The sequence below is a fragment of the Oncorhynchus kisutch genome, unplaced genomic scaffold, assembly GCF_002021735.2.
Source record: "Oncorhynchus kisutch isolate 150728-3 unplaced genomic scaffold, Okis_V2 Okis02a-Okis13b_hom, whole genome shotgun sequence".
NCBI classification, from domain to species: Eukaryota; Metazoa; Chordata; class Actinopteri; order Salmoniformes; family Salmonidae; genus Oncorhynchus; species Oncorhynchus kisutch.
Genome location: NW_022261979.1, coordinates 3965724 through 3990236, shown reverse-complemented (window position 1 = coordinate 3990236; position 24513 = coordinate 3965724). Strand labels below are relative to the sequence as shown.

Below are 24513 nucleotides of genomic sequence, written 5' to 3'. Positions count from 1 at the left end.
TACTACCAACATCGAACATGGCCAGACCCCCAGTGCAGTGGTGGAGTGGGCCGGTGTGGGAAAGGAGGGGATCTAGCCTATACTCCTATCTGCCATGATGGTCACACACTCAGGCTCTTCTTAGACAAATAATGGCTTGTGGTGCCATAGCCACACACTGGCTCTGGGCGGTGAATTTCGCGGTCAACAATATCGTCAGCTTTTCTATGGGGGACCAGTTAGAGGAGATGTTAATACGCCATGTCGTGGCACAATTTGGTTTCTTATTTGGTAAGCTACTTTAATAAACTAGTAAACATCAGCGTGGACATATAGCGCACACAGTAGAAAGAGGCGATACATTGGACCTATAGCTTTAACAAATACTATCTAGGTTCTTGTGTAAATGCGTTCATCACAAGGCGGATAGATCAAGAGGAGATAGTAATCGAGGGTCAAGTCATTTTCAAAGACGCGTTTGACCCGCTGAAATATGAAAAAGGGTCCATAACGTCATAATCGAATGCGGTAGGCTATATACCTTTAGAGAAATTCGAGAGAAAATCAACGATATGCAAGTATCTACTACCACATATCTACAACACAAAATCTATGTGTTCGTGTGTGTATAGTGCGTGTGTTATCCTGTGTATGTGCGCGTCTCTTCAGTAGGGCTTCATAGGTGTATTTTTCGTTTCACAAAACAAAACACATAAGCTCACGTGATGGTAGAAGTAAATTAAGACATTTTAATAATTAAAATGGGCAATCTATTGTTGGGAAAAATATGATATATTTTTAAGACTTTGAATACTTTAGGAATTCTAGTAGTAGCCTTGCATGAGCTTTGGCTTGTGCGAGACGGAAATGCTCATCTCCTGTAGCGCGAGACAGCTTGTACAAGTACACCCCCTGGACAGGATGCAAGTCTATCCCAGGGCTTTACCCCCCAATCTATCGCGGAGTGCCAAGCAGAGACCCATTGGGTCGCATTTTTACAGTCTTTGGTATGACTCGGCCCGGGATCGAACTCCCAAACCTGCCAATCTCAGGGCCGACACTAACCACAAGGCTATTGAGGATTAAATAGGCCCACTAGAAAATAGGCCTAATACTAGAAATACTGTTTCGCGAATGACATAGACCTTAACAACAACCCTGAATCCGTATACCTCATTATATGCATAGTTATTCGAACGTTGTTTTTTTTTTCTAATAAATTGATGGTCTATTTAACTGAGTTCAGAATGTGACTAAAACGTGTATCTCAGTGGCCGGTGTAGATGGTAATGTACACATTTTGTTCAATCCAATAAACCGGTTTGAACTGCATTTCTTAAATATGATTGTATTGTTTATTATTTGGCTGTGGCTCATTAAGGATTTCGCTTAATTACAGCAACCCACTATTTAGATGTTAATTGGCCTATAGCCTACCAGCTATATCTTGTTTGAGTATGACCCTTTAGAAGTGATAGAAATAAAATGTTCGTTAAGGATACATTTTGAAATAGAGACATTTCAAAAATACTAGGCTATACAAACTTTTACAAAAATATTTTTAGTAAAGCCTAACACAAATGTGAATGTCAAACAGCGACGTTCTATGCCAATTGAATAAATACAATTATTAAACTAATAACACAACTACTAACTTAACATCATTATTAAACCATTAATCATAATTATTATTATATTTGACGTCCAAATTGACATTAATGTTGAAGTAGCGGTAAAAGAACTAAAACAATCAGCGAATGACGCGTCCTGTCTGATGAGCGTTGCATAATTAATGTTATATAAACAATACAGGCTTCTGCTTACTGACTAGTGTGTGTAGCTCGTTCGATAATACAAATACAATGACGTGAAGATACACTTTACGCCTCGTGCCAATTTATAGGAGAGATAGTGAGATTATATTGAAAATGCATATATTCCTCAGAACATTGTTTTATTCCATTGAAAGAAATCTCTAGAAAGGAAGGTTATATCACAATATAATCCTTTAGCATATTTCGTCTTTAAAAAGACTGGATCACCTGCTTAGTTTATAAATAGCGTATATAATATACTGTAATTTTCAATAGGTGGAGAGCCATTATTGATCCCTGCTAGTCAGAATTTGTGCTGGCATGGGATTTAATTCACTAATAGCAACACACATAAAATAGTGTTGAATTATTTGTGGAGACAAACCTGGTAAATAATGACCTTAATGCCTAACACTTAAGAGCAAAATCCTTAAATGTCCCTAAAAGTCAGTCGCTTCCATAACCTTTATATGAATGTAGAATTTGAACAAAAAAACACAAACTTCGGAATATATTGTGCACGTGGAACAGAATAGAGTTCCTTATTTACTTCTGTCAGTGGAGTTGGCTGCTGGTCGGTAGACTACAACCTACAGAGGTGGAAGAGGTGTCAGTGGAGTTGGCTGCTGGTCAGTAGACTACAACCTACAGAGGTGGAAGAGGTGTCAGTGGAGTTGGCTGCTGGTCGGTAGACTACAACCTACAGAGGTGGCAGTGGAGTTGGCTGCTGGTCGGTAGACTACAACCTACAGAGGTGGCAGTGGAGTTGGCTGCTGGTCGGTAGACTACAACCTACAGAGGTGGCAGTGGAGTTGGCTGCTGGTCGGTAGACTACAACCTACAGAGGTGGAAGTGGAGTTGGCTGCTGGTCGGTAGACTACAACCTACAGAGGTGGAAGAGGTGTCAGTGGAGTTGGCTGCTGGTCGGTAGACTACAACCTACAGAGGTGGAAGAGGTGGCAGTGGAGTTGGCTGCTGGTCGGTAGACTACAACCTACAGAGGTGGCAGTGGAGTTGGCTGCTGGTCGGTAGACTACAACCTACAGAGGTGGAAGAGGTGTCAGTGGAGTTGGCTGCTGGTCGACAGACTACAACCTACAGAGGTGGAAGAGGTGTCAGTGGAGTTGGCTGCTGGTCGGTAGACTACAACCTACAGAGGTGGAAGAGGTGGCAGTGGAGTTGGCTGCTGGTCGGTAGACTACAACCTACAGAGGTGGAAGAGGTGTCAGTGGAGTTGGCTGCTGGTCGGTAGACTACAACCTACAGAGGTGGAAGAGGTGTCAGTGGAGTTGGCTGCTGGTCGGTAGACTACAATCTACAGAGGTGGAAGAGGTGTCAGTGGAGTTGGCTGCTGGTCGGTAGACTACAACCTACAGAGGTGGAAGAGGTGCCAGTGGAGTTGGCTGCTGGTCGGTAGACTACAACCTACAGAGGTGGAAGAGGTGTCAGTGGAGTTGGCTGCTGGTCGGTAGACTACAACCTACAGAGGTGGAAGAGGACACGCTCCTATTCAAGATCACACCATTTCAATTATTCTTTCTCTAACTGCATTGCATTTGTAGTCACAGTAGATTGAACGCACATCTACCAATATGTGTTAAATAAGAGTTAAGTCCACGACATATACCAGTGACCCCCCTCCCCAACCCTCTTCCTGCGACAGTGGGTTCATCTCAGATCGGACCCTATTCCTACTACCTGTGATCAGGGCCAATAGGGCTCTGGGGAATATGGTGCCATCTGGGACAGACACACTCTGTAGAACTCCCAGGCTCTGCAGCTAACCCAGAGACACCCAGAAGAACCTTTCACTTTGGCCTGCCTGGCCTGGTTGCTCTGCTCTATAGGATCTAGGACCAAAGTGGTGCTCTGTTTGTAATAGCTGCCAAGCAGATAACACAGCACTTAGTCTCCAGTGCTTAATGGACTTTTTATGGGCTAGTCTTGTGATCGTGTGACCTATGGCATCCTGGCCTCTCAGTGTCTCTCTTGGTAAACTAGATCAGAAACATGCCGCTCTCTCCTTTGTCTTTGGGAGAGAGAGAGAGTGAAAGAGAATACAGTTTTTCTATTTCCATCAGAAAACAAGGACCTTCTTGATTTTTGATGACCATTTCACCCCTTAACTGAAGAGCCACTTCAATCTACGTTTTACTGTATCCTGAAAGCACTTCCCTCCTTGCTTCTATAAGTTTCCTGTTTTTCTGACACGCTTTGGAAGGCCTCTCCTACCTCAGGGTTAACTCAGTGTTATATTGGCAAACTTTATAGGAAACATCTACACTGAGTGTACAAAACATTATGAACACCTGCTCTTTCCATGACACAGACTAGGTCAATTATTGATTCCACTTGTTAAATCCACTTCAAATCAGTGTAGATGAAGGGGAGACAGGTTAAAGAATATTTTTTAAGCCATGAGACAACTGACATGAATTGTGTATGAGTGCGATTCAGAGGCTGAATGGGCAAGACAACATATTTAAATGCCTTTGAACAGGGTATGGTAGTACATGCCAGGTGCACTGGTTTGTGTCAAGAACTGCACCACTGGTGGGTTTTTCCACAACCCCAACAGTTTCCCGTGTATCAAGACCAGTCCACCACCCAAAGGACATCCAGCCAATTTGACAGAACTTTGTGAAGCTTTGGAGTCATGGGCCAGAATCCCTGTGTAACACTTGACACCTTGTAGTTCATGCCTCAGCCAATTGAGGCTGTTCTAAGAGCAAAAACAGAGGGGGGCTACTCAGTATTAGGAAGGTGTTCATAATGTTTGGTATACTCTTGTGTATAAGAACCACTATTGAATACTATAGGCTTACTACACAACCACCTTCAGCCAGTCACGTGCACTCTGGCTCACTCCTCCCCGTCTGGTTGCATAAGGCAGCAATAAAGGCGCTCCACTTCTGGTCTTTGGCCATCTTCTCCTCTGTATGTACAGCACATTGCATTGCTAATTTTGCTTGATCTATAGGAAGAAGCTATACTGTAGCAGCCAATCAGTTCCTGTGATTGCAGAATTCACACACGCTTATGTTCAAAAAAATAAAATAAAAATCAGGGCCAGTTGGATTATTTAGTTCACAATGTAGCAAAAACATTTAACAAAACAAGCATTTCTTATTGGATAAATTCAGGTAATTTCTTCCCCATTTCAGCCATTTGTTTCAGTTTGGTTCCTAGTGAATACACCCCAGTTTACACTCTTATTTCCCCAAAAGAAAAGCAGTCACCTACAGACATGAATGAAAGTATGTGGGACAGCTTAATAAAACACACATTAGACATCTTTGCTAGAATACATATTTGTACTGTGATGCAACACTTTAAAGTGCTTACCCTCTCTAACGAGGCGCTTAATAAAAATATAGAGTGAAGTAATTATCTAGATCAGTCTCATCAGGCACCTTGTCTTCCTCCTGCTAACATACAGTACAGACACATCCTCCTGCAAACAGACACCTGTGAAAGGCTTTAGAGTAGTGGGTCAAAAAGCAATCCAATATCACTGGAAGGAAACATACCTATAGTCTCTCACCTTTTATTAAACAGTAAAACACATACAAATAAGACAGGAACCTTCTATCCCTCCCCATGTCAAGAGTAAATAAACCCAACAGGAAGAGAACAACAAAACAATGAACAGGATCAACACTGTGCCGTTGCAGTGAGGTGAGTGGCGACTAGAACTAACAATCATCTGAAGTCCCAGTGGTCTATTGTTGACGAGTGTGGTCGTTAACGAGTATAATGCGGGTCATTTCCTTGACAACGCCTGGGTCTGCTTTCCATGACGACGCGTGCTAAGGTAGCACTGATATCATCATGGTGATAGCTGTAGTGGTTAGTCAGCCTACTGAGTGACAGTGACTTGAGAGCCTCCCCACACCTCAAACATCCGTCTTCTAGCCAAGCCATCGAAAACATTATTAGAAAGCTACTTTAACAAAAGGCAGGATCACAGAGGCAACATGACTCCCATCTTACAGACACAGTGTAGTCTAGTACTCTGCTGAGATGATCTGTCACGTCATCACGGCTGGCTGCGCTCTCTTGGGTTTGACCCAATACACACGTCTTGACAAGTCCTGGGGAGAGGGGGGGCAAACCGACGCATCCTAACTACATGGTAGTAGTCTTGTATGGAATAGACCCTGCTAAAGCTATGGATGGGGTGTGGGGGTACTGTTCCCCCACCCCTATTGGCCCTCGTTCTCCTCATCCTCCCTCAGGAACTGGAAGACAGAGGAGAAGTCTTTGCCGGAGTAGCCCCGAGCACACATCATGCGGTATATCTGGTGGGCCAGGGAGCCCAGAGGGACAGGGGTCTTGGTGTTGGTGGCTGTAGTCTGGGCTAGCCCCAGGTCCTGAAGAGGACAAACTCATTAGCTCTCTGCCATCACCGCTTGTTGTACACAGCACAGTTAAAACATGCCAAACGCACATCTCTTTACAGTTACATCAAAGTTAATACTATTGACAGAGACATTAACGAAAATAAAGTCACAGGAAATTAAAGAGCCCCTGAAGAATCATGTGTCACTCAAACATTTGTGTACTAAAACATCTTGAGCGCGAGAGAGAGAGAGAGAGAGAGAGAGAGAGAGAGAGAGAGAGACACACCTTGGCCATGAGTTGGGTCCCGAAGCCTCCCTGGTAGTTGTTTCCAGAGGGGACTCCCTCCATGACACCAGGTACAGGGTTGTAGGTGTCACTGGACCAGCAGCGGCCTGAACTCATGTTCAGGATCTTAGCCAGTAGCTTAGGGTCCAGACCTAGTCTGCCAGGGGCCAGGAAATCACAAGCATAAAAAATTAATAAATAAAAAATATTTTACAAGTTTAAATTAAGGCTTTTGGCCTTTTAATAATGACATCAGGCAATTTCCGGCCAAACGTTCCCCTAGCGGGATGTATGTCCTAGACAGGTTTTAAGGTGGGTTACTGTTTACTGTGTGTAATTTCTGATTGCTGGTTAGTCATAACTACAAGTAAAGGATGAGTCAGAGACAACATGTAGACAGTTGATAGAGTAGGAGCTTCATAAAAATAAGGAGCTTTTCCATTGGACTTTAAGAGAGAGTTCCATTGGATAGTTACTTTAAGAGAGAGTTCCATTGGATAGTTACTTTAAGAGAGAGTTCCATTGGATAGTTACTTTAAGAGAGTGACTATAGTGGTAGTGTTACAGATCTGTACGATACTCACAGCATGGTTCTGTTCATCAAGCGTTAAGTGCAACAAGACATTTTGTTGGAGATATGTTCTCTGCTGTGAATGTATTGTGAATACTCTACCTGATGCCAAGGTTCATGGTCTCAGAGGTCCCGATCATGCCTATCGCCAGCAGCATATTGTTGCAGATTTTGGCTGCCTGTAAGAAACAGTCTGCTGGTTACATCCCATGTAGTCACATGTCCTTCTGTAATAATCCACCCATAATGCCCCTAGTAGGAACGTAATGTGTGTATCCCCAATGGCACCCTATTCCCTAAAGTGTTTAACCTTTGACCAAGGCCTCGCGGACAGGTAGCCTAGCGGTTAAGATCATTGGGTCAGTAACAAAAAGGTTGCTGGTTTGAATCCCTGCACCGACTTGGTGAAAAGGCACTTAACACTAACTTCTCCTGTAGGTTCCTCTGGATAAGAGCGTCTGCTAAATGACCCCCCCCCCCCCATTTTAAAAATATAAATAAATAATAGGGGGCCATTTGAGACACAGGTCATGTAAATGTGTAGGACTACCCACCTGTCCAGTGCCGACAGCCCCACAGTACACCACGTTGGCTCCCATACAGGTGAGCAGTTCCTGGGCCGCAGTGAACTCCTCCTCTACTCCCCCCACCATGAAGGTCAGCTTCCCCGAGCTGGCAGCCCCCACACCTGGACAAAAGGAGGGTGAGATGCACATCCTAAACGTGAGAATATCTGATGAAGACTTGGGTGAAGAGGAAACGTTGTACATTTGGGAGCATAGCACACACCAGACAAACACACACCCAGGGCCTTGGGATGGGCTGTGCTTGTAGCTTATAAAACATGGCGGTTTCATTACAATAGTAAGTCTGTCAGTCACTGTTGTTACTTCTCAAAACTTATGAGGTAATCACAGAAAGATTGATGCAAATGTACAGAGCACTTGACTAAAACAGCTTGTTCTCTTGTCCAACACCCACCCTTCTCTCACCAAGTTTGGCTGAGAAAGTAATTCCACATCAAATCAACTGAAATTAAAAATGAGGTAAGCCCAAGGCTTGTGGATTATTTCAATAGCTTCATACTCAAACATAAGGTTGTGGGGAAAGTAAAGGGAGCTAAACATATTTAGACAAAATGAAGTGTCAGCAAAAAGCTGTCTGAGAGAAAGAGATGTCCCAAATCCCATGACAAATGTGGGATAACCAGTTCAAATATAGAAATTATTTTAAACACATTAAAAACACATTAAAAACCTAAGATACAAAGCCCCAAAATGCATAGATAAAAAAGGCAACCCTTTCATTTCTGTTGCCAAAGCTACAGGCCCTCGGTCTCTGCCATAATAATGGGCAGTGTGTGTGTGTGTGTGTGACGACTGCATCTCTGCCATCTCACACAGCCTGGGAACCAACACACACACACCAATTATGGAGTCTCTAAGGACATGCATTACAGTGAAAGTGAATGTGTTTTTTTGGTGGCTACGTAGCTAGAGTTCTGTGGTCAAACCTTTTCATTCCAGTCAGCACAGTAGTTTTAATGATAAACATTTCCCAAGGCTTTATGTACAAGTCTAATTGATTTCAATAAAAATGTATAAGAAAACAATTGTATTTTTCTGTGTCGTAATGGACTGGATTTGGGACTAGGTTATTGTATGTTGACTACACTGACAGAGCAGGGGCGCGTTCCAAAATAGAACCCTACTCCCCTATATTGTGCACTACTTTTAACTAGCTCCCTGTGGGCTCTGGTCAACAGTAGTGTACTATATAGGGCTCTGGTCAACAGTAGTGCACAATATAGGGAACAGGGCTCTGGTCAACAGTAGTGCACTATATAGGGAACAAGGTCCCATTTGGGCTGCATCCCAGGTTGTGGCTTTCCTATTATTGCTCCAGAAAACAAGGCATTCCTTCCAACAGTGAGTCTGCTGCCAAACCTCTCTGACGCACTGTGGGTTCTGGCTGGAAGAGGCAACACATGAAGGACAGAGAACCAGAGGTCTCTCAAAAGCACAGGGAAACAGCCTGAGTTTAGACCATCTCGCACAAAGTAAGTCTGGGTTGGAGAAGGTACCCTGGATACGTCCAAACTGGGCTACAGCAAAGCTCCTTGCTGGATTCAGAAGAAGCAGAGTTGGAGGTTCTAAACAAGATGTGTCTCCTGATCAAAGGCTCAAGTCTTGGTTACAGTACCATCATCTGGGTAACAATGACAAGTCTCATCGCATTCCAGCACAGTATCAAGGTAGTAACATGCTCCAATACTTAACTCTAACCAAACACACACACACACACACACACACACACCTCTGTGACCTGCAGCCACCCAAGTTCAATGAGGGAAGCTGGACAGCCTTAATCCATGAGCACTGCCACAGGAAGGATGCATATAAATCATTACTAATCTTTAGGGCCTGATGGTAAAATATGCCAACATCAACTCAAAGTGGCTTTCCTCAAGTTAAAAGGCGGAGTTCAAACAAACAGTGTGTGTAGTGTGCGACTGATTTTACAGCTTGGAGCCTTTCTGAAGGTCAGTGTGCGTCTACCCTGAAGACTGTGATAGTGTTTTACAGCTTGGGGGTCAGTATGGCTCTTCCCAATCTTCCCTAACCCCCCCCAGTGTCTGAACGCCAAACCTATTCCCGATTTAGTGCACAACTTTTGACCAGGGCCCATAAGGTACTCCTCCTCCTCCTCTTCATGACCCAGTCTGTCAGGTAGGTCCTCCTCCTCTTTATGACCCAGTCTGTCAGGTAGGTCCTCCTCCTCTTTATGACCCAGTCTGTCAGGTAGGTCCTCCTCCTCTTTATGACCCAGTCTGTCAGGTAGGTCCTCCTCCTCTTTATGACCCAGTCTGTCAGGTAGGTCCTCCTCCTCTTTATGACCCAGTCTGTCAGGTAGGTCCTCCTCCTCTTTATGACCCAGTCTGTCAGGTAGGTCCTCCTCCTCTTTATGACCCAGTCTGTCAGGTAGGTCCTCCTCCTCTTTATGACCCAGTGTGTCAGGTAGGTCCTCCTCCTCTTTATGACCCAGTCTGTCAGGTAGGTCCTCCTCTTTATGACCCAGTCTGTCAGGTAGGTCCTCCTCCTCCTCCTCCTCTTTATGACCCAGTCTGTCAGGTAGGTGGTCCTCCTCCTCCTCTTTATGACCCAGTCTGTCAGATAGGTGGTCCTCCTCCTCTTTATGACCCAGTCTGTCAGGTAGGTCCTCCTCCTCTTTATGACCCAGTCTGTCAGGTAGGTCCTCCTCCTCCTTATGACCCAGTCTGTCAGGTAGGTCCTCCTCCTCTTTATGACCCAGTCTGTCAGGTAGGTCCTCCTCCTCTTTATGACCCAGTCTGTCAGGTAGGTCCTCCTCCTCTTTATGACCCAGTCTGTCAGGTAGGTCCTCCTCCTCTTTATGACCCAGTCTGTCAGGTAGGTCCTCCTCCTCTTTATGACCCAGTCTGTCAGGTAGGTCCTCCTCCTCTTTATGACCCAGTCTGTCAGGTAGGTCCTCCTCCTCTTTATGACCCAGTCTGTCAGGTAGGTCCTCCTCCTCTTTATGACCCAGTCTGTCAGGTAGGTCCTCCTCCTCTTTATGACCCAGTCTGTCAGGTAGGTCCTCCTCCTCTTTATGACCCAGTCTGTCAGGTAGGTAGGTCCTCCTCCTCTTTATGACCCAGTGTGTCAGGTATGTCCTCCTCCTCTTTATGACCCAGTCTGTCAGGTAGGTCCTCCTCCTCCTCTTTATGACCCAGTCTGTCAGGTAGGTCCTCCTCCTCTTCTTTATGACCCAGTCTGTCAGGTAGGTCCTCCTCATCCTCCTCTTTATGACCCAGTTTGTCAGGTAGGTCCTCCTCCTCTTTATGACCCAGTTTGTCAGGTAGGTCCTCCTCCTCTTTATGACCCAGTCTGTCAGGTAGGTCCTCCTCCTCTTTATGACCCAGTCTGTCAGGTAGGTCCTCCTCCTCTTTATGACCCAGTCTGTCAGGTAGGTAGGTCCTCCTCCTCTTTATGACCCAGTCTGTCAGGTAGGTCCTCCTCCTCCTCCTCTTTATGACCCAGTCTGTCAGGTAGGTCCTCCTCCCTCCTCCTCTTTATGACCCAGTCTGTCAGGTAGGTCCTCCTCCTCCTTCTCCTCCTCTTTATGACCCAGTCTGTCAGGTAGGTCCTCCTCCTCCTTATGACCCAGTCTGTCAGGTAGGTCCTCCTCCTCTTTATGACCCAGTCTGTCCGGTAGGTCGGTCCTCCTCCTCTTTATGACCCAGTCTGTCAGGTAGGTCCTCCTCCGCCTCCTCCTCCTCTTTATGACCCAGTCTGTCAGGTAGGTAGGTCCTCCTCCTCTTTATGACCCAGTCTGTCAGGTAGGTAGGTCCTCCTCCTCTTTATGACCCAGTCTGTCAGGTAGGTCCTCCTCTTCTTTATGACCCAGTCTGTCAGGTAGGTCCTCCTCTTTATGACCCAGTCTGTCAGGTAGGTCCTCCTCTTTATGACCCAGTCTGTCAGGTAGGTCCTCCTCCTCCTCCTCTTTATGACCCAGTCTGTCAGGTAGGTCCTCCTCCCTCCTCCTCTTTATGACCCAGTCTGTCAGGTAGGTCCTCCTCCTCCGTCTCCTCCTCTTTATGACCCAGTCTGTCAGGTAGGTCCTCCTCCTCCTTATGACCCAGTCTGTCAGGTAGGTCCTCCTCCTCCTCCTCTTTATGACCCAGTCTGTCCGGTAGGTCCTCCTCCGCCTCCTCCTCCTCTTTATGACCCAGTCTGTCAGGTAGGTCCTCCTCCTCCTCCTCTTTATGACCCAGTCTGTCAGGTAGGTCCTCCTCCTCCTCCTCTTTATGACCCAGTCTGTCAGGTAGGTCCTCCTCCTCCTCCTCTTTATGACCCAGCCTGTCAGGTAGGTCCTCCTCCTCTTTATGACCCAGTCTGTCAGGTAGGTCCTCCTCCTCTTTATGACCCAGTCTGTCAGGTAGGTCCTCCTCCTCTTTATGACCCAGTCTGTCAGGTAGGTCCTCCTCCTCTTTATGACCCAGTCTGTCAGGTAGGTCCTCCTCCTCTTTATGACCCAGTCTGTCAGGTAGGTCCTCCTCCTCTTTATGACCCAGTCTGTCAGGTAGGTCCTCCTCCTCTTTATGACCCAGTCTGTCAGGTAGGTCCTCCTCCTCTTTATGACCCAGTCTGTCAGGTAGGTCCTCCTCCTCTTTATGACCCAGTCTGTCAGGTAGGTCCTCCTCCTCTTTATGACCCAGTCTGTCAGGTAGGTCCTCCTCCTCTTTATGACCCAGTCTGTCAGGTAGGTCCTCCTCCTCTTTATGACCCAGTCTGTCAGGTAGGTCCTCCTCCTCTTTATGACCCAGTCTGTCAGGTAGGTCCTCCTCCTCTTTATGACCCAGTCTGTCAGGTAGGTCCTCCTCCTCTTTATGACCCAGTCTGTCAGGTAGGTCCTCCTCCTCTTTATGACCCAGTCTGTCAGGTAGGTCCTCCTCCTCTTTATGACCCAGTCTGTCAGGTAGGTCCTCCTCCTCTTTATGACCCAGTCTGTCAGGTAGGTCCTCCTCCTCTTTATGACCCAGTCTGTCAGGTAGGTCCTCCTCCTCTTTATGACCCAGTCTGTCAGGTAGGTCCTCCTCCTCTTTATGACCCAGTCTGTCAGGTAGGTCCTCCTCCTCTTTATGACCCAGTCTGTCAGGTAGGTCCTCCTCCTCTTTATGACCCAGTCTGTCAGGTAGGTCCTCCTCCTCTTTATGACCCAGTCTGTCAGGTAGGTCCTCCTCCTCTTTATGACCCAGTCTGTCAGGTAGGTCCTCCTCCTCTTTATGACCCAGTCTGTCAGGTAGGTCCTCCTCCTCTTATGACCCCAGTCTGTCAGGTAGGTCCTCCTCCTCCTCCTCTTTATGACCCAGTCTGTCAGGTAGGTCCTCCTCCTCCTCCTCTTTATGACCCAGTCTGTCAGGTAGGTCCTCCTCCTCTTTATGACCCAGTCTGTCAGGTAGGTCCTCCTCCTCCTCCTCTTTATGACCCAGTCTGTCAGGTAGGTCCTCCTCCTCCTCCTCCTCCTCTTTATGACCCAGTCTGTCAGGTAGGTCCTCCTCCTCCTCCTCTTTATGACCCAGTCTGTCAGGTAGGTCCTCCTCCTCCTCCTCCTCTTTATGACCCAGTCTGTCAGGTAGGTCCTTCTTCTCCTCCTCCTCTTTATGACCCAGTCTGTCAGGTAGGTCCTCCTCCTCTTTATGACCCAGTCTGTCAGGTAGGTCCTCCTCCTCCTCCTCTTTATGACCCAGTCTGTCAGGTAGGTCCTCCTCCTCCTCCTCCTCTTTATGACCCAGTCTGTCAGGTAGGTCCTCCTCCTCCTCCTCTTTATGACCCAGTCTGTCAGGTAGGTCCTCCTCCTCCTCCTCTTTATGACCCAGCCTGTCAGGTAGGTCCTCCTCCTCCTCCTCTTTATGACCCAGCCTGTCAGGTAGGTCCTCCTCCTCTTTATGACCCAGTCTGTCAGGTAGGTCCTCCTCTTTATGACCCAGTCTGTCAGGTAGGTCCTCCTCCTCTTTATGACCCAGTCTGTCAGGTAGGTCCTCCTCCTCTTTATGACCCAGTCTGTCAGGTAGGTCCTCCTCCTCTTTATGACCCAGTCTGTCAGGTAGGTCCTCCTCCTCTTTATGACCCAGTCTGTCAGGTAGGTCCTCCTCCTCTTTATGACCCAGTCTGTCAGGTAGGTCCTCCTCCTCTTTATGACCCAGTCTGTCAGGTAGGTCCTCCTCCTCTTTATGACCCAGTCTGTCAGGTAGGTCCTCCTCCTCTTTATGACCCAGTCTGTCAGGTAGGTCCTCCTCCTCTTTATGACCCAGTCTGTCAGGTAGGTCCTCCTCCTCTTTATGACCCAGTCTGTCAGGTAGGTCCTCCTCCTCTTTATGACCCAGTCTGTCAGGTAGGTCCTCCTCCTCTTTATGACCCAGTCTGTCAGGTAGGTCCTCCTCCTCTTTATGACCCAGTCTGTCAGGTAGGTCCTCCTCCTCTTTATGACCCAGTCTGTCAGGTAGGTCCTCCTCCTCTTTATGACCCAGTCTGTCAGGTAGGTCCTCCTCCTCTTTATGACCCAGTCTGTCAGGTAGGTCCTCCTCCTCTTTATGACCCAGTCTGTCAGGTAGGTCCTCCTCCTCTTTATGACCCAGTCTGTCAGGTAGGTCCTCCTCCTCTTTATGACCCAGTCTGTCAGGTAGGTCCTCCTCCTCTTTATGACCCAGTCTGTCAGGTAGGTCCTCCTCCTCTTTATGACCCAGTCTGTCAGGTAGGTCCTCCTCCTCTTTATGACCCAGTCTGTCAGGTAGGTCCTCCTCCTCTTTATGACCCAGTCTGTCAGGTAGGTCCTCCTCCTCCTCCTCTTTATGACCCAGTCTGTCAGGTAGGTCCTCCTCCTCCTCCTCTTTATGACCCAGTCTGTCAGGTAGGTCCTCCTCCTCCTCCTCTTTATGACCCAGTCTGTCAGGTAGGTCCTCCTCCTCCTCCTCCTCTTTATGACCCAGTCTGTTAGGTAGGTCCTCCTCCTCCTCCTCTTTATGACCCAGTCTGTCAGGTAGGTCCTCCTCCTCCTCCTCTTTATGACCCAGTCTGTCAGGTAGGTCCTCCTCCTCCTCCTCTTTATGACCCAGTCTGCCAGGTAGGTCCTCCTCCTCCTCCTCTTTATGACCCAGTCTGTCAGGTAGGTCCTCCTCCTCCTCCTCTTTATGACCCAGTCTGTCAGGTAGGTCCTCCTCCTCCTCTTTATGACCCAGGCTGTCAGGTAGGTACTCCTCCTCTTTATGACCCAGCCTGTCAGGTAGGTCCTCCTCCTCTTTATGACCCAGTCTGTCGGGTAGGTACTCCTCCTCCTCTTTATGACCCAGGCTGTCAGGTAGGTACTCCCCCTCTTTATGACCCAGGCTGTCAGGTAGGTACTCCTCCTCTTTATGACCCAGGCTGTCAGGTAGGTACTCCTCCTCTTTATGACCCAGGCTGTCAGGTAGGTACCCCTCCTCTTTATGACCCAGTCTGTCAGGTAGGTACTCCTCCTCTTTATGACCCAGGCTGTCAGGTAGGTACTCCTCCTCCTCTTTATAACCCAGACTGAACCATCAATAGGATAAGCAGAGAGACTGAATGGATTCACCATTTTGTCAGACATGATAGGAAATGATCCAGTGTCGGCCATTTTAACCTGAACCAAGGCCCACATGAGAGTCTGCTGTCCTGGGTAGAGTCACCAGGTTGTCAGAAGAAATACAAAATCAGTCCTCTTCCCAGTGGAATTCACAGATACACACGTGTGGCAACAGAGACATGAGTACACATATGATCATGACGTAGAGGTTTCTCTTTATATAACTTGGTCAAATGGTTTGTTGTGAAGTTGTGCTCTGAGAGAGAGATGCACTGGTAGACTTTAAAAAACACATTTTTTCAGAAAAGGAGGGTCAGAAATAGTTTTTTGAGCTGCTGGGATCTGAGAGCAGAGCGTTTGGATGGAAGGGTCATCGGATCAAACTCCAGATGCTGGGATCTTAAATAATCCACATCATGGGCCACAAATGTGCTAGAGAAAGCAATCTACTAAATCTGGTCCCTTTCAACAATTAGGGAGTGGAGGGGCTGGTCCTCTCCGATTGCAGCAGAGACCCCCCAAGGCAATACTGCGTCCCAAATGTCAGCATAGTCCTATGGGCCCGGGTCAAAAGTAGTGCACTATATTTACATACGTTTTGTTATGTAACTAGGAAATTCAGGTAAGAACAAATTCTTATTTACAATGACGGCCTACCCAGACGACGCTGGGCCAATTGTGCGCTGTGTTATGGGACTCCCAATCACGGCCGGATGTGATACAGCCTGGATTCGAACCAGGGACTGTAGTGATGCCTTTTGCACTGAGAAGCAGTGCCTTAGACTGCAGAGCCACTCGGGAGCCCTATATAGGGAAGAGTGCCATTTGGAATGCAGCCTGTATTAGTCCTTACCTCCTGACACAGGTGCGTCCATAAAAACTGCCCCCATCTTCTCCGCGGCCACGGCCATCTCCTTGGAAACGGCTGGGTCGATGGTGCTGGAGTCGATGAGTAGCGAGCCTTTCTTAACCTTCCTGTAGAACAGTAAAGTACCCACCTTATGGTTTAAGACAGCAGTCTGAAGGGTTTTTGTTAAAGACAGATAGCTAAGTGACTCGATTCTTGTATTAGGACTCTGGTCAAAAGTAGTGCACTATAAAGGGAACAGGGGGCCATTTGGGACATTACCAGTGAGTAATCGAGAGCGAGGGATCTTACTTGAGGATACCGTTGGGCCCAGTGTAAACCTCGATGACGTTGGGACTGGAGGGCAGCATGGTGACGACGCGGTCTGCCTGGTCTGCCACCTCCGCAGGGTTATCCACAATCTGACAAAACAGGGCTTTAGTCATTAGGGCACGCCGTAGCAAAATGTTTCAAATACAAAAACGAGTGTTTCCTATTGGACAAGTTCAGGTAGTCCCTCCCCGTTTTAGTCTGTTGGTGCTTAATGAATAAGCTACACCCCAGGCAAGCGCAACCATTAGGATTCAATTAAGAAGTAGATCGGCAATGACGAGAGTAAAATCTTATGATGGACTCAGTTTGTTTGGACACTCATTTAAGTGGTTTCACCCATCTACAATAGATTTTTTTAGTCATGGTATTTTGTTTGTGTTTTTTGAGCACCTACCAGCTGACATCACATCAGAGAGCTATGACATGCTATCAGCCGGCGCATTTCGCTCAATGCACTGCCATTAGCAAACAAGCAAGATAGTTTTTTTTGTCCCACCTGGGCACCCAACTCTTGCAGTTCTTTGCAGGACTCAGGGAAGACGTCAGTGGCGATGACGGGGTATCCGTGCTTCAGCAGGTTCTTGGCCATGGGTTTTCCCATGTTCCCCAGGCCGATGAAACCCACCTGGGTCTTAGAGGCCATGGACCTGCTGGAGACTGGGAGGTACAAGGGTGTATTCATCAGTACAAACCGGTGCAAAACATTCCAACAAAAACTAGTGTTTCTTATTGGACAAGTTCAGGTAGGCCTAGGTCCCTCCCTTTTGGTTCCTAATACACCCCAGGAACAACTTGTATTAAGACTAGACTACTACCCAAAGCCTTTTGTTATCCTTTCAGCCAAGCTGAGACAGCTCTAATACAGCTTTTCTGTGGAGGCCTTCACTAACAAAAATAAATTGTCAGAATGTGAAAAACTATAGTCTCTTGCAAAATGCTGTTAAAAGGCTCCCTAGTCCATCGAAACAGCCAGGACACTTCTAATCGAAGCCGTGCCGTTCTGTTTCAATGAAATCCAAACATAACCCAGCCCTATCAATAGTTACCCAACACCTGTATAGTACATTGCAGTGGGTAATGTCAGAGGCAAGCTTGGTAAAAACTAAATACGACCAAGGAAAGTTGGCCAGACATTTATACTTTGATTCCAGACATTTATACTTTGATTCCAGACATTTATACTTTGATTCCAGACATTTATACTTTGATTCCAGACATTTATACTTTGATTCCAGACATTCATTTTTTTCCTGAGAATTAATTTAATTTCAAATCCTAAAGCATTTGCTATGAAAAGCCAGTGCAGCCCTTGTAGTGCCAGTCAAGCTAATGCAGACACAATAATTACATAGCAAAGCAGTAAGCAGGTAGTGAACTCATTCACCATTTCCTAGAAAAACATGTATGAAGGCTGAAAGTACAGACGTATTGGCCAAAGGGCATCTTATAAATAAACTGTGGTGTGTAAATGTGAGAGAAGAAGGGGGGGGGGGGGGGGGTGCAGGCTACAGGTCTCTCACATGGCTGCCGCTCCGAGCCAATCTTCATAGTGGCTTCAGTGGAAAGAGACACCTGACCTGCCACTGTTGGACTGACGCCGTGTTCACTTGTTAGTTGGAACTAGGAAACTCCGAAATGTACAACTCGCTAACTGATTTTAGTCACACACGTGCCACGAATCAGCAAGTTGTAAGTGCCAGAGTTCCGACTAGCATTTGAACGTGGGACAAGGATACTACCACACACACACACTCAGAAACTACAGCACACAAAACCCCATGGCTGCGTCTCAATAATCTCTACTTCCTCCTGAACTGTGTCCTCCCACGAATGTAAAGGCATTAGAATGGTGTAGGCATGGGCTAGAGGGAGTTTCCATGTACCAGTCAATTCCATGAAGGGACGTGAACAAGAGCATACGTCGAGAGACTGTTGGGACCCAACCCCGGTCTTGTGTGGTAGACCTACTGCCATTGCAATGAAGGTCACTGGCCCTTAATCATGACTCAGTTCCATCACACGGAGTCATTGGAGAAAGGGGTCTTCTGTATGGGGGAGTTTTGTTATGCGCTCCGACACTCAGTCTGAACATTAACACGGTTAATGCTTTTGGAAGCATAAAGGTTATTTCATATCAACGAGAAAATATACATTTTAAAATGATACATTTACACACACCTTTATAAAGGTTAGTGTTCCAACATAGCCATATCTCCATGTTGCAGCTCTTTTGAACAGAAAACGGACAGAAGACAGGCGACCACCTACGCTAATTAGCCATCTAGCATTCTCCGAACACCTGTATGCCAGCGTATCTGTGCAAACCTGCTACATCAAGAGAATCTTTTTTAGATTTAGGATTTTGTCTCCCTGATGTAAGGGCTATGCTTCAAAAGCCACGATTATTGTTTTGCAAGCGATAATGATTAACATTTCTAAACGTGAAAACAGCATCGGGATTGTAATTGACACAAGCCAGTCGTGGGCGAAGCTAATCACATAAAACTGTAGGGAGAATGCCGCCTAGAGTTTGAGAGCTAGGAGGTCACGTTTTTCACAAGGCTGGTTATCAAGGTAAGGGTTGAGCTACCGGCGAGGACAGTAGGCTGGGTTATCAAGGTAAGGGTTGAGCTACCGGCAAGGACAGTAGGCTGGGTTATCAAGGTAAGGGTTGAGCTACCGGCAAGGACAGTAGGCTGGGTTATCAAGGTAAGAGTTGAGCTACCGGCGAGGACAGTAGGCTGGGTTATCAAGGTAAGGGTTGAGCTACTGGCGAGGATAGTAGGCTGGGTTATCAAGGTAAGGGTTGAGCTACCGGCGAGGACAGTAGGCTGGGTTATCAAGGTAAGGGTTGAGCTACTGCGGAGGATAGTAGGCTGGGATTTCAAGGTAAGATTTGAGCTACCAGCGAGGACAGTAGGCTGGGTTATCAAGGTAAGGGTTGAGCTACCGGCGAGGACAGTAGGCTGGGTTATCAAGGTAAGGGTTGAGCTACCGGCGAGGACAGTAGGCTGGGTTATCAAGGTAAGGGTTGAGCTACCGGCGAGGACAGTAGGCTGGGTTATCAAGGTAAGGGTTGAGCTACCGGCGAGGACAGTAGGCTGGGTTATCAAGGTAAGGGTTGAGCTACCTTGAGGACAGAAGGTGCACAGCACTGGTATGAGAAGAGATGTAATAAAAACATGCAGCAGAACAGACTAGCTATAGCTGGACTACATCTCAATGATCTGTACTGGCCTCACTCACCCGCTTTTCCTTTCCTTCCATTGTGCATGAGAGCTGGTTGATAAGCTGAAGCAGTGGTTCCCAACATGGGGGTACTAGGACCCCTGGGGGTACTTGGTCTATTGGTAAAAGGCACATGGGGGACGAGGGACTTCAGGGGTACCCCAGGGATGAGTAAAATACAGTTGTACAGTAACTGGAAAAGGTTGGGATCCACTGAGCTAAAAGCTATTACTAGAGACACAGAAGAGTCTATAACAAACGCGTGTACTGTACAGTATACATCTACAGAAGGCGTGGCATTATAATTGACAATATTTGTGCAAACAATCACTCTATTCAATTCAGAACTCGCTTGGCTAATCGACAGACTTGCTGACAAGAGCTGTGGGGTTTGACTTAACCCTGAACTTGTTACTTGTGCGAGATGCACACGGACACACCTTTGATTAGAACATTTGCTGGTGTTGGCTATCGGTCGTCTTGATAAACAACAAATGTTTCGATCAACCAACGTCCCATGACTTTAGCTAGCTCTTATAGCTAGCTAGTTATTTCAGCAAACTAACTAACGTTAGCAGAAGTGAGCGAGCCACAACAGCCAATGCTAATCAACTTTTGTTCAACGTTGATTTTTCACGCAGCGGTGCCTTTCGTAACATAGACGGGAATGGTCATCAAACAGGTCCTCAACATTGATGGTAGACATATTTTTGTTATATTTTTAAACTCCTTACCCAAAGTAAAGTCAACATGTTTGAGGCTCCTTCCCCATAGGTTCCGAGACCCCCTTAAAACAGCGGCCATGTTTCTTTCCTTTCTGACCACGGATTCAGCGTGACATATTTGGGTGGGTTGTAAATGACACGTTTTCTGCCCAATCACAAAGCCGCTTACCCAGGTTTATTTGCGATGAGAAACAGTGGGGGCGGGACATCTGAACTGCATGAACTTGAAGGACATGGCTGATTTCATACATCTAGCACTGAAATGCACAATCAGAAGTTAATAACACAATTTCAATGGTCTGCTCGGGCGGTGGAAACGCGTTTTCAATAGCTCAACCCTCAACCCTCATGTCCATTTTGATCGAGTTATATTATATTATGGAAGAACAGTATCTGCTATTGCTATAAAGCAGGTGCCTAATTGCTATTTATTATAATCTGGTTACCAACGTCATTAGAGCAGTAAAAATACATGTTTTGTCATACCCCTGGTATAAGGTCTGTTATAAACATGGTTCTAGCCCTGAAGGCTGATTGCCTGACAGCTGTGGGCTCCCGAGTGGCGCAACGGTCTAAGGCACTCCCTGGTTCGAATCCAGGCTGTATCTCATCCGGCCGTGATTGGGAGTCCCATAGGGTGGCGCACAATTGGCCCAGCGTCGTCTGGGTTTGGCCGGGGTAGGCTGTCATTGTAAATAAGAATCTGTTTTTACCTGACTTGCCTAGTTAAATAAAGGTTACATTTAAAAATAGATATCAAATAGCTCGAATCCTCGAGGTGACAATATAAACATCTGTCGTTCTGCCCCCGAACAAGGCAGTTAACTAACTGTTCCTAGGCCGTCATTGTAAATAAGAATTTGTTCTTAATTAACTGACTTGCCTAGTTAAATAAAGGTTTTTAAAAAATGGTCCAGATATATTGACATCTACCATTTTGAAGGGTCCTACTCAAATTTCAGAGTTTAATTCCTGTAACAGAAAGTGGGTCAAATATCTATTCATTGTGCCATTCGTTATTTTAGCAACACGTTGTTAACAATTTGTTACATTGTAACACGTTTGGAATTCCCACATGACAAATAACGGTATTTCTCCGGAAGTGATGTAGCTAATGTTGTTATTCTATTCCAGGAAGAGAGGACGGGGATTGCGTTTAACATCGAGCAACTGCGTCAATACCAGTTTTGACGAATATCTTTGTTTTTCCTCTACTCTTCAGCATGGCAAATGGGTATGTTATCATATTATGTGCTCTTGTCGATAAAAAAGAACAACTATTGAAAAATGTATTCGTCTTGCCCTGGTAACTTGATATGCTAGCTAACGAACTAACTAGCTAGCTAACTAGCCAAACCAAAGGGTCCCTGACAAAGCCAGGGCAGCAAACAGATAACTAGCTAGCTAGGTGGGTGGACGGACAACTCACGCGATCTTGGGAGGACATAGTACAAGGTTGGCTGAGAATTTTCGAGAATAGTCATTAATCTCTGTTAAAGCTAGCTAGGCTATCTCTAAGGAGTTAGCTAGCAATATGTTAGATTACTAGCCTAAACAAGCACTTTACAGCAGGATGCCAGTTTAACTACACGATTTAGCTAGGCCTTTTTCTTTGTTTTGCCACATGGCTATATTTATGTCTGGAAGCCGTATGATACTTGCCCAGTTAATTCTAATGCCATTACATTAACTAACGTCAGCTAGCCCTAAAGTTACATCATTAAGTGATATTATTTGTCTCTGACACACTCACTGACACACGCACTGGGTTGTCAACAGTTCAGATAAAGATGCTATCAACCTGTAAAACCAAACTAGGTAGGTTCATGTCACTCATCACAATCCATATAATAAATGTATAATTATATATATATATATATATATATTTTTTAGGTCACATACATTTGGCATGTCGAACAATGCTCTGCTATTGTCTGGCAATGATGAATTGTATAATTTGGAAATGTTTTAGTACGAGCCTGTTTTTAACATGATTTAGTGTGAGAATAAGTGGTGTGTGTTACTGGTGTGTTTTGTCTAGATTACAACCCCTGGCCTGTGTTTTCTTTCTCTATTTACCAATGTTGTCTTAGTTACTTCTCTTGTGCACCATTTTCCTGAACACGTCACTGTGACTGAACAGAGAGACTGGAAATTCCTGCTCATCTTGTCTGATCTTTAGGTCTCTTTATGTAGGTTTGTGGTGTTTCTCTTGTCATGATGTGTGTTTTTTTTCTCAGATTTATTTTTATCCCAGTCTCAGGCCCCAAATGAGGTGTTTTGGCTCTTGGTAGGCCATCATTGTAAGTTAGAATTTGTTCTTAAGTGACTTAGTTAAGTAAAAAGTTAAATAAAATGAAAAAGCCTACATGCCTTTATAAGACTTTTAGCTAGACTTCAGTGATATACCTTTTATCTGTTGAGAATGAGATCGTGGACAGCATTTTTTGCACAAGTCCTTTGACTGTTAACTTCTTTCTCATTGCAACAGTGTGGAATGTAGAATCTCTTATCTTGTTTCAGGGAAATGCTGACAGATGTTGTGGCCAGAGGACATTTAGGCGACAGTTTAGGCCAGACTAAACCGATACCCTTTATAGTTCACTATATGGGGAATAGCATTTGGACATTAAACACTCTCTCACTGTGGTCGCTGATCAAGTCCTTTGTCTAAATATACCGACAACATTTAGTTTGGTTCTTTCCTCTGAGGTCTCAGCGGATGAAACAACTAGAGGCCGTATCTGGATTACTAAATAAGAACCGTCTGAATGAGATGGTATCCTTGCTGCTTTCTGTGAACCAACCACACTGCAAAGCTAAACACAGGAAGAACACCGTTCTAACCAATTTGATTTGCATTTTTAGATAAGACCTTTGTTGTTGGTACATTTAGATTACATTTGACATTTTAGTGACTAAGCAGATACTCTTATCCAGATCGACTTATGATGTTGCTATGTTAAACTTTCTGCTTGTTCAGTCATTGACTTCATAGTTTAGTGAAGAGCTGGGGAACAGACCGTATCAGACCAACCCTTGTCAACTCTAGTCAGGGATGATGAGCGTGTCATAGTCATGCACACCACAGCAACAACAGTAGTCATATTCACCACGGCAACAACAGTAGTCATATTCACCACGGCAACAACAGTAGTCATATTCACCATGGCAACAACTGTAGTCATATCCACCACGGCCGGGAACAGTAGTCATATTCACCACGGCAGCAACAGTGGTCGTGCACGCCACGGGAACAACTACGTGAACAAGATTGATGACGGCATTTCTGGTCCGGGATGAGCCTATAAGACAGCTACTAGAGATGAATATCTTTATGACAGACTAATGAGCCATAACTGAATCTACTGGGCTAATAGGCCCACTGTCATCTGCCCTTCTGGAGACTGAGCTTTGTAAAGAACACCATGAATTGAAACCTTGTTGGAGTTATTTGTAGAAGATGCTGTCTCCTTTCCTTTTTTGGAATACAGGACTTCTGTTGTCTTCCCATGCAGCCTGTGCTGAGTGACCCATGCCTCTCTGTTGTCCTCCTCTTCCCATGCAGCCTGTGCTGAGTGACCCATGCCTCTCTGTTGTCCTCCTCTTCCCATGCAGCCAACCACACTGCAAAGCTAAACACAGGAAGAACACCGTTCTAACCAATTTGATTTGCATTTTTAGATAAGACCTTTGTTGTTGGTACATTTAGATTACATTTGACATTTTAGTGACTAAGCAGATACTCTTATCCAGATCGACTTATGATGTTGTTATGTTAAACTTTCTGCTTGTTCAGTCATTGACTTCATAGTTTAGTGAAGAGCTGGGGAACAGACCGTATCAGACCAACCCTTGTCAACTCTAGTCAGGGATGATGAGCGTGTCATAGTCATGCACACCACAGCAACAACAGTAGTCATATTCACCACGGCAACAACAGTAGTCATATTCACCACGGCAACAACAGTAGTCATATTCACCATGGCAACAACTGTAGTCATATCCACCACGGCCGGGAACAGTAGTCATATTCACCACGGCAGCAACAGTGGTCGTGCACGCCACGGGAACAACTACGTGAACAAGATTGATGACGGCATTTCTGGTCCGGGATGAGCCTATAAGACAGCTACTAGAGATGAATATCTTTATGACAGACTAATGAGCCATAACTGAATCTACTGGGCTAATAGGCCCACTGTCATCTGCCCTTCTGGAGACTGAGCTTTGTAAAGAACACCATGAATTGAAACCTTGTTGGAG

At 45.9% G+C, this 24513-nt stretch overlaps 2 protein-coding genes across 6 annotated transcripts in view; one reads left to right on the top strand and one right to left on the bottom strand.

Moving 5' to 3' along the window:
- Positions 1–5320: 5320 nt before the first annotated feature.
- On the bottom strand, positions 5321–20393 carry hibadhb (3-hydroxyisobutyrate dehydrogenase b). The gene is made up of 8 exons (XM_020472432.2): positions 20257–20393; positions 16791–16951; positions 16274–16383; positions 15968–16089; positions 7548–7681; positions 7096–7172; positions 6423–6579; positions 5321–6166 (listed from the first exon to the last, which is right to left on the bottom strand). Exons 1-8 carry the CDS (start codon positions 20324–20326, stop codon positions 5999–6001), a joined length of 999 nt encoding a protein of 332 aa, XP_020328021.2. The 5' UTR covers positions 20327–20393; the 3' UTR covers positions 5321–5998.
- Positions 20394–21329: 936 nt separating this feature from the next.
- The window catches only part of tax1bp1b (Tax1 (human T-cell leukemia virus type I) binding protein 1b), a 36594-nt gene continuing 33410 nt past the window's right edge, over positions 21330–24513 (top strand). For 4 of the 5 annotated variants that reach the window (XM_031812092.1, XM_031812090.1, XM_031812093.1 and 1 more), the window contains exon 1: positions 21357–21481. The gene's annotated coding sequence lies outside the window, so the exon portion shown is untranslated. Of the gene's footprint in view, positions 21482–24513 lie in introns of all 5 variants that reach the window. The other variant, XM_031812091.1, reaches the window with a different exon arrangement.

Bases quoted from the DNA above. Each gene is read 5' to 3' on its own strand.
- hibadhb (XM_020472432.2), bottom strand. From the start codon at position 20,326: ATGGCCGCTGTTTTAAGGGGGTCTCGGAACCTATGGGGAAGGAGCCTC. The intron at 16,952-20,256 runs GTAAGGAGTTTA...TGTACCTCCCAG, and splicing joins ACATGTTGACTTTACTTTGG to TCTCCAGCAGGTCCATGGCC. The intron at 16,090-16,273 runs GTAAGATCCCTC...ACTGTTCTACAG, and splicing joins GGGCCCAACGGTATCCTCAA to GAAGGTTAAGAAAGGCTCGC.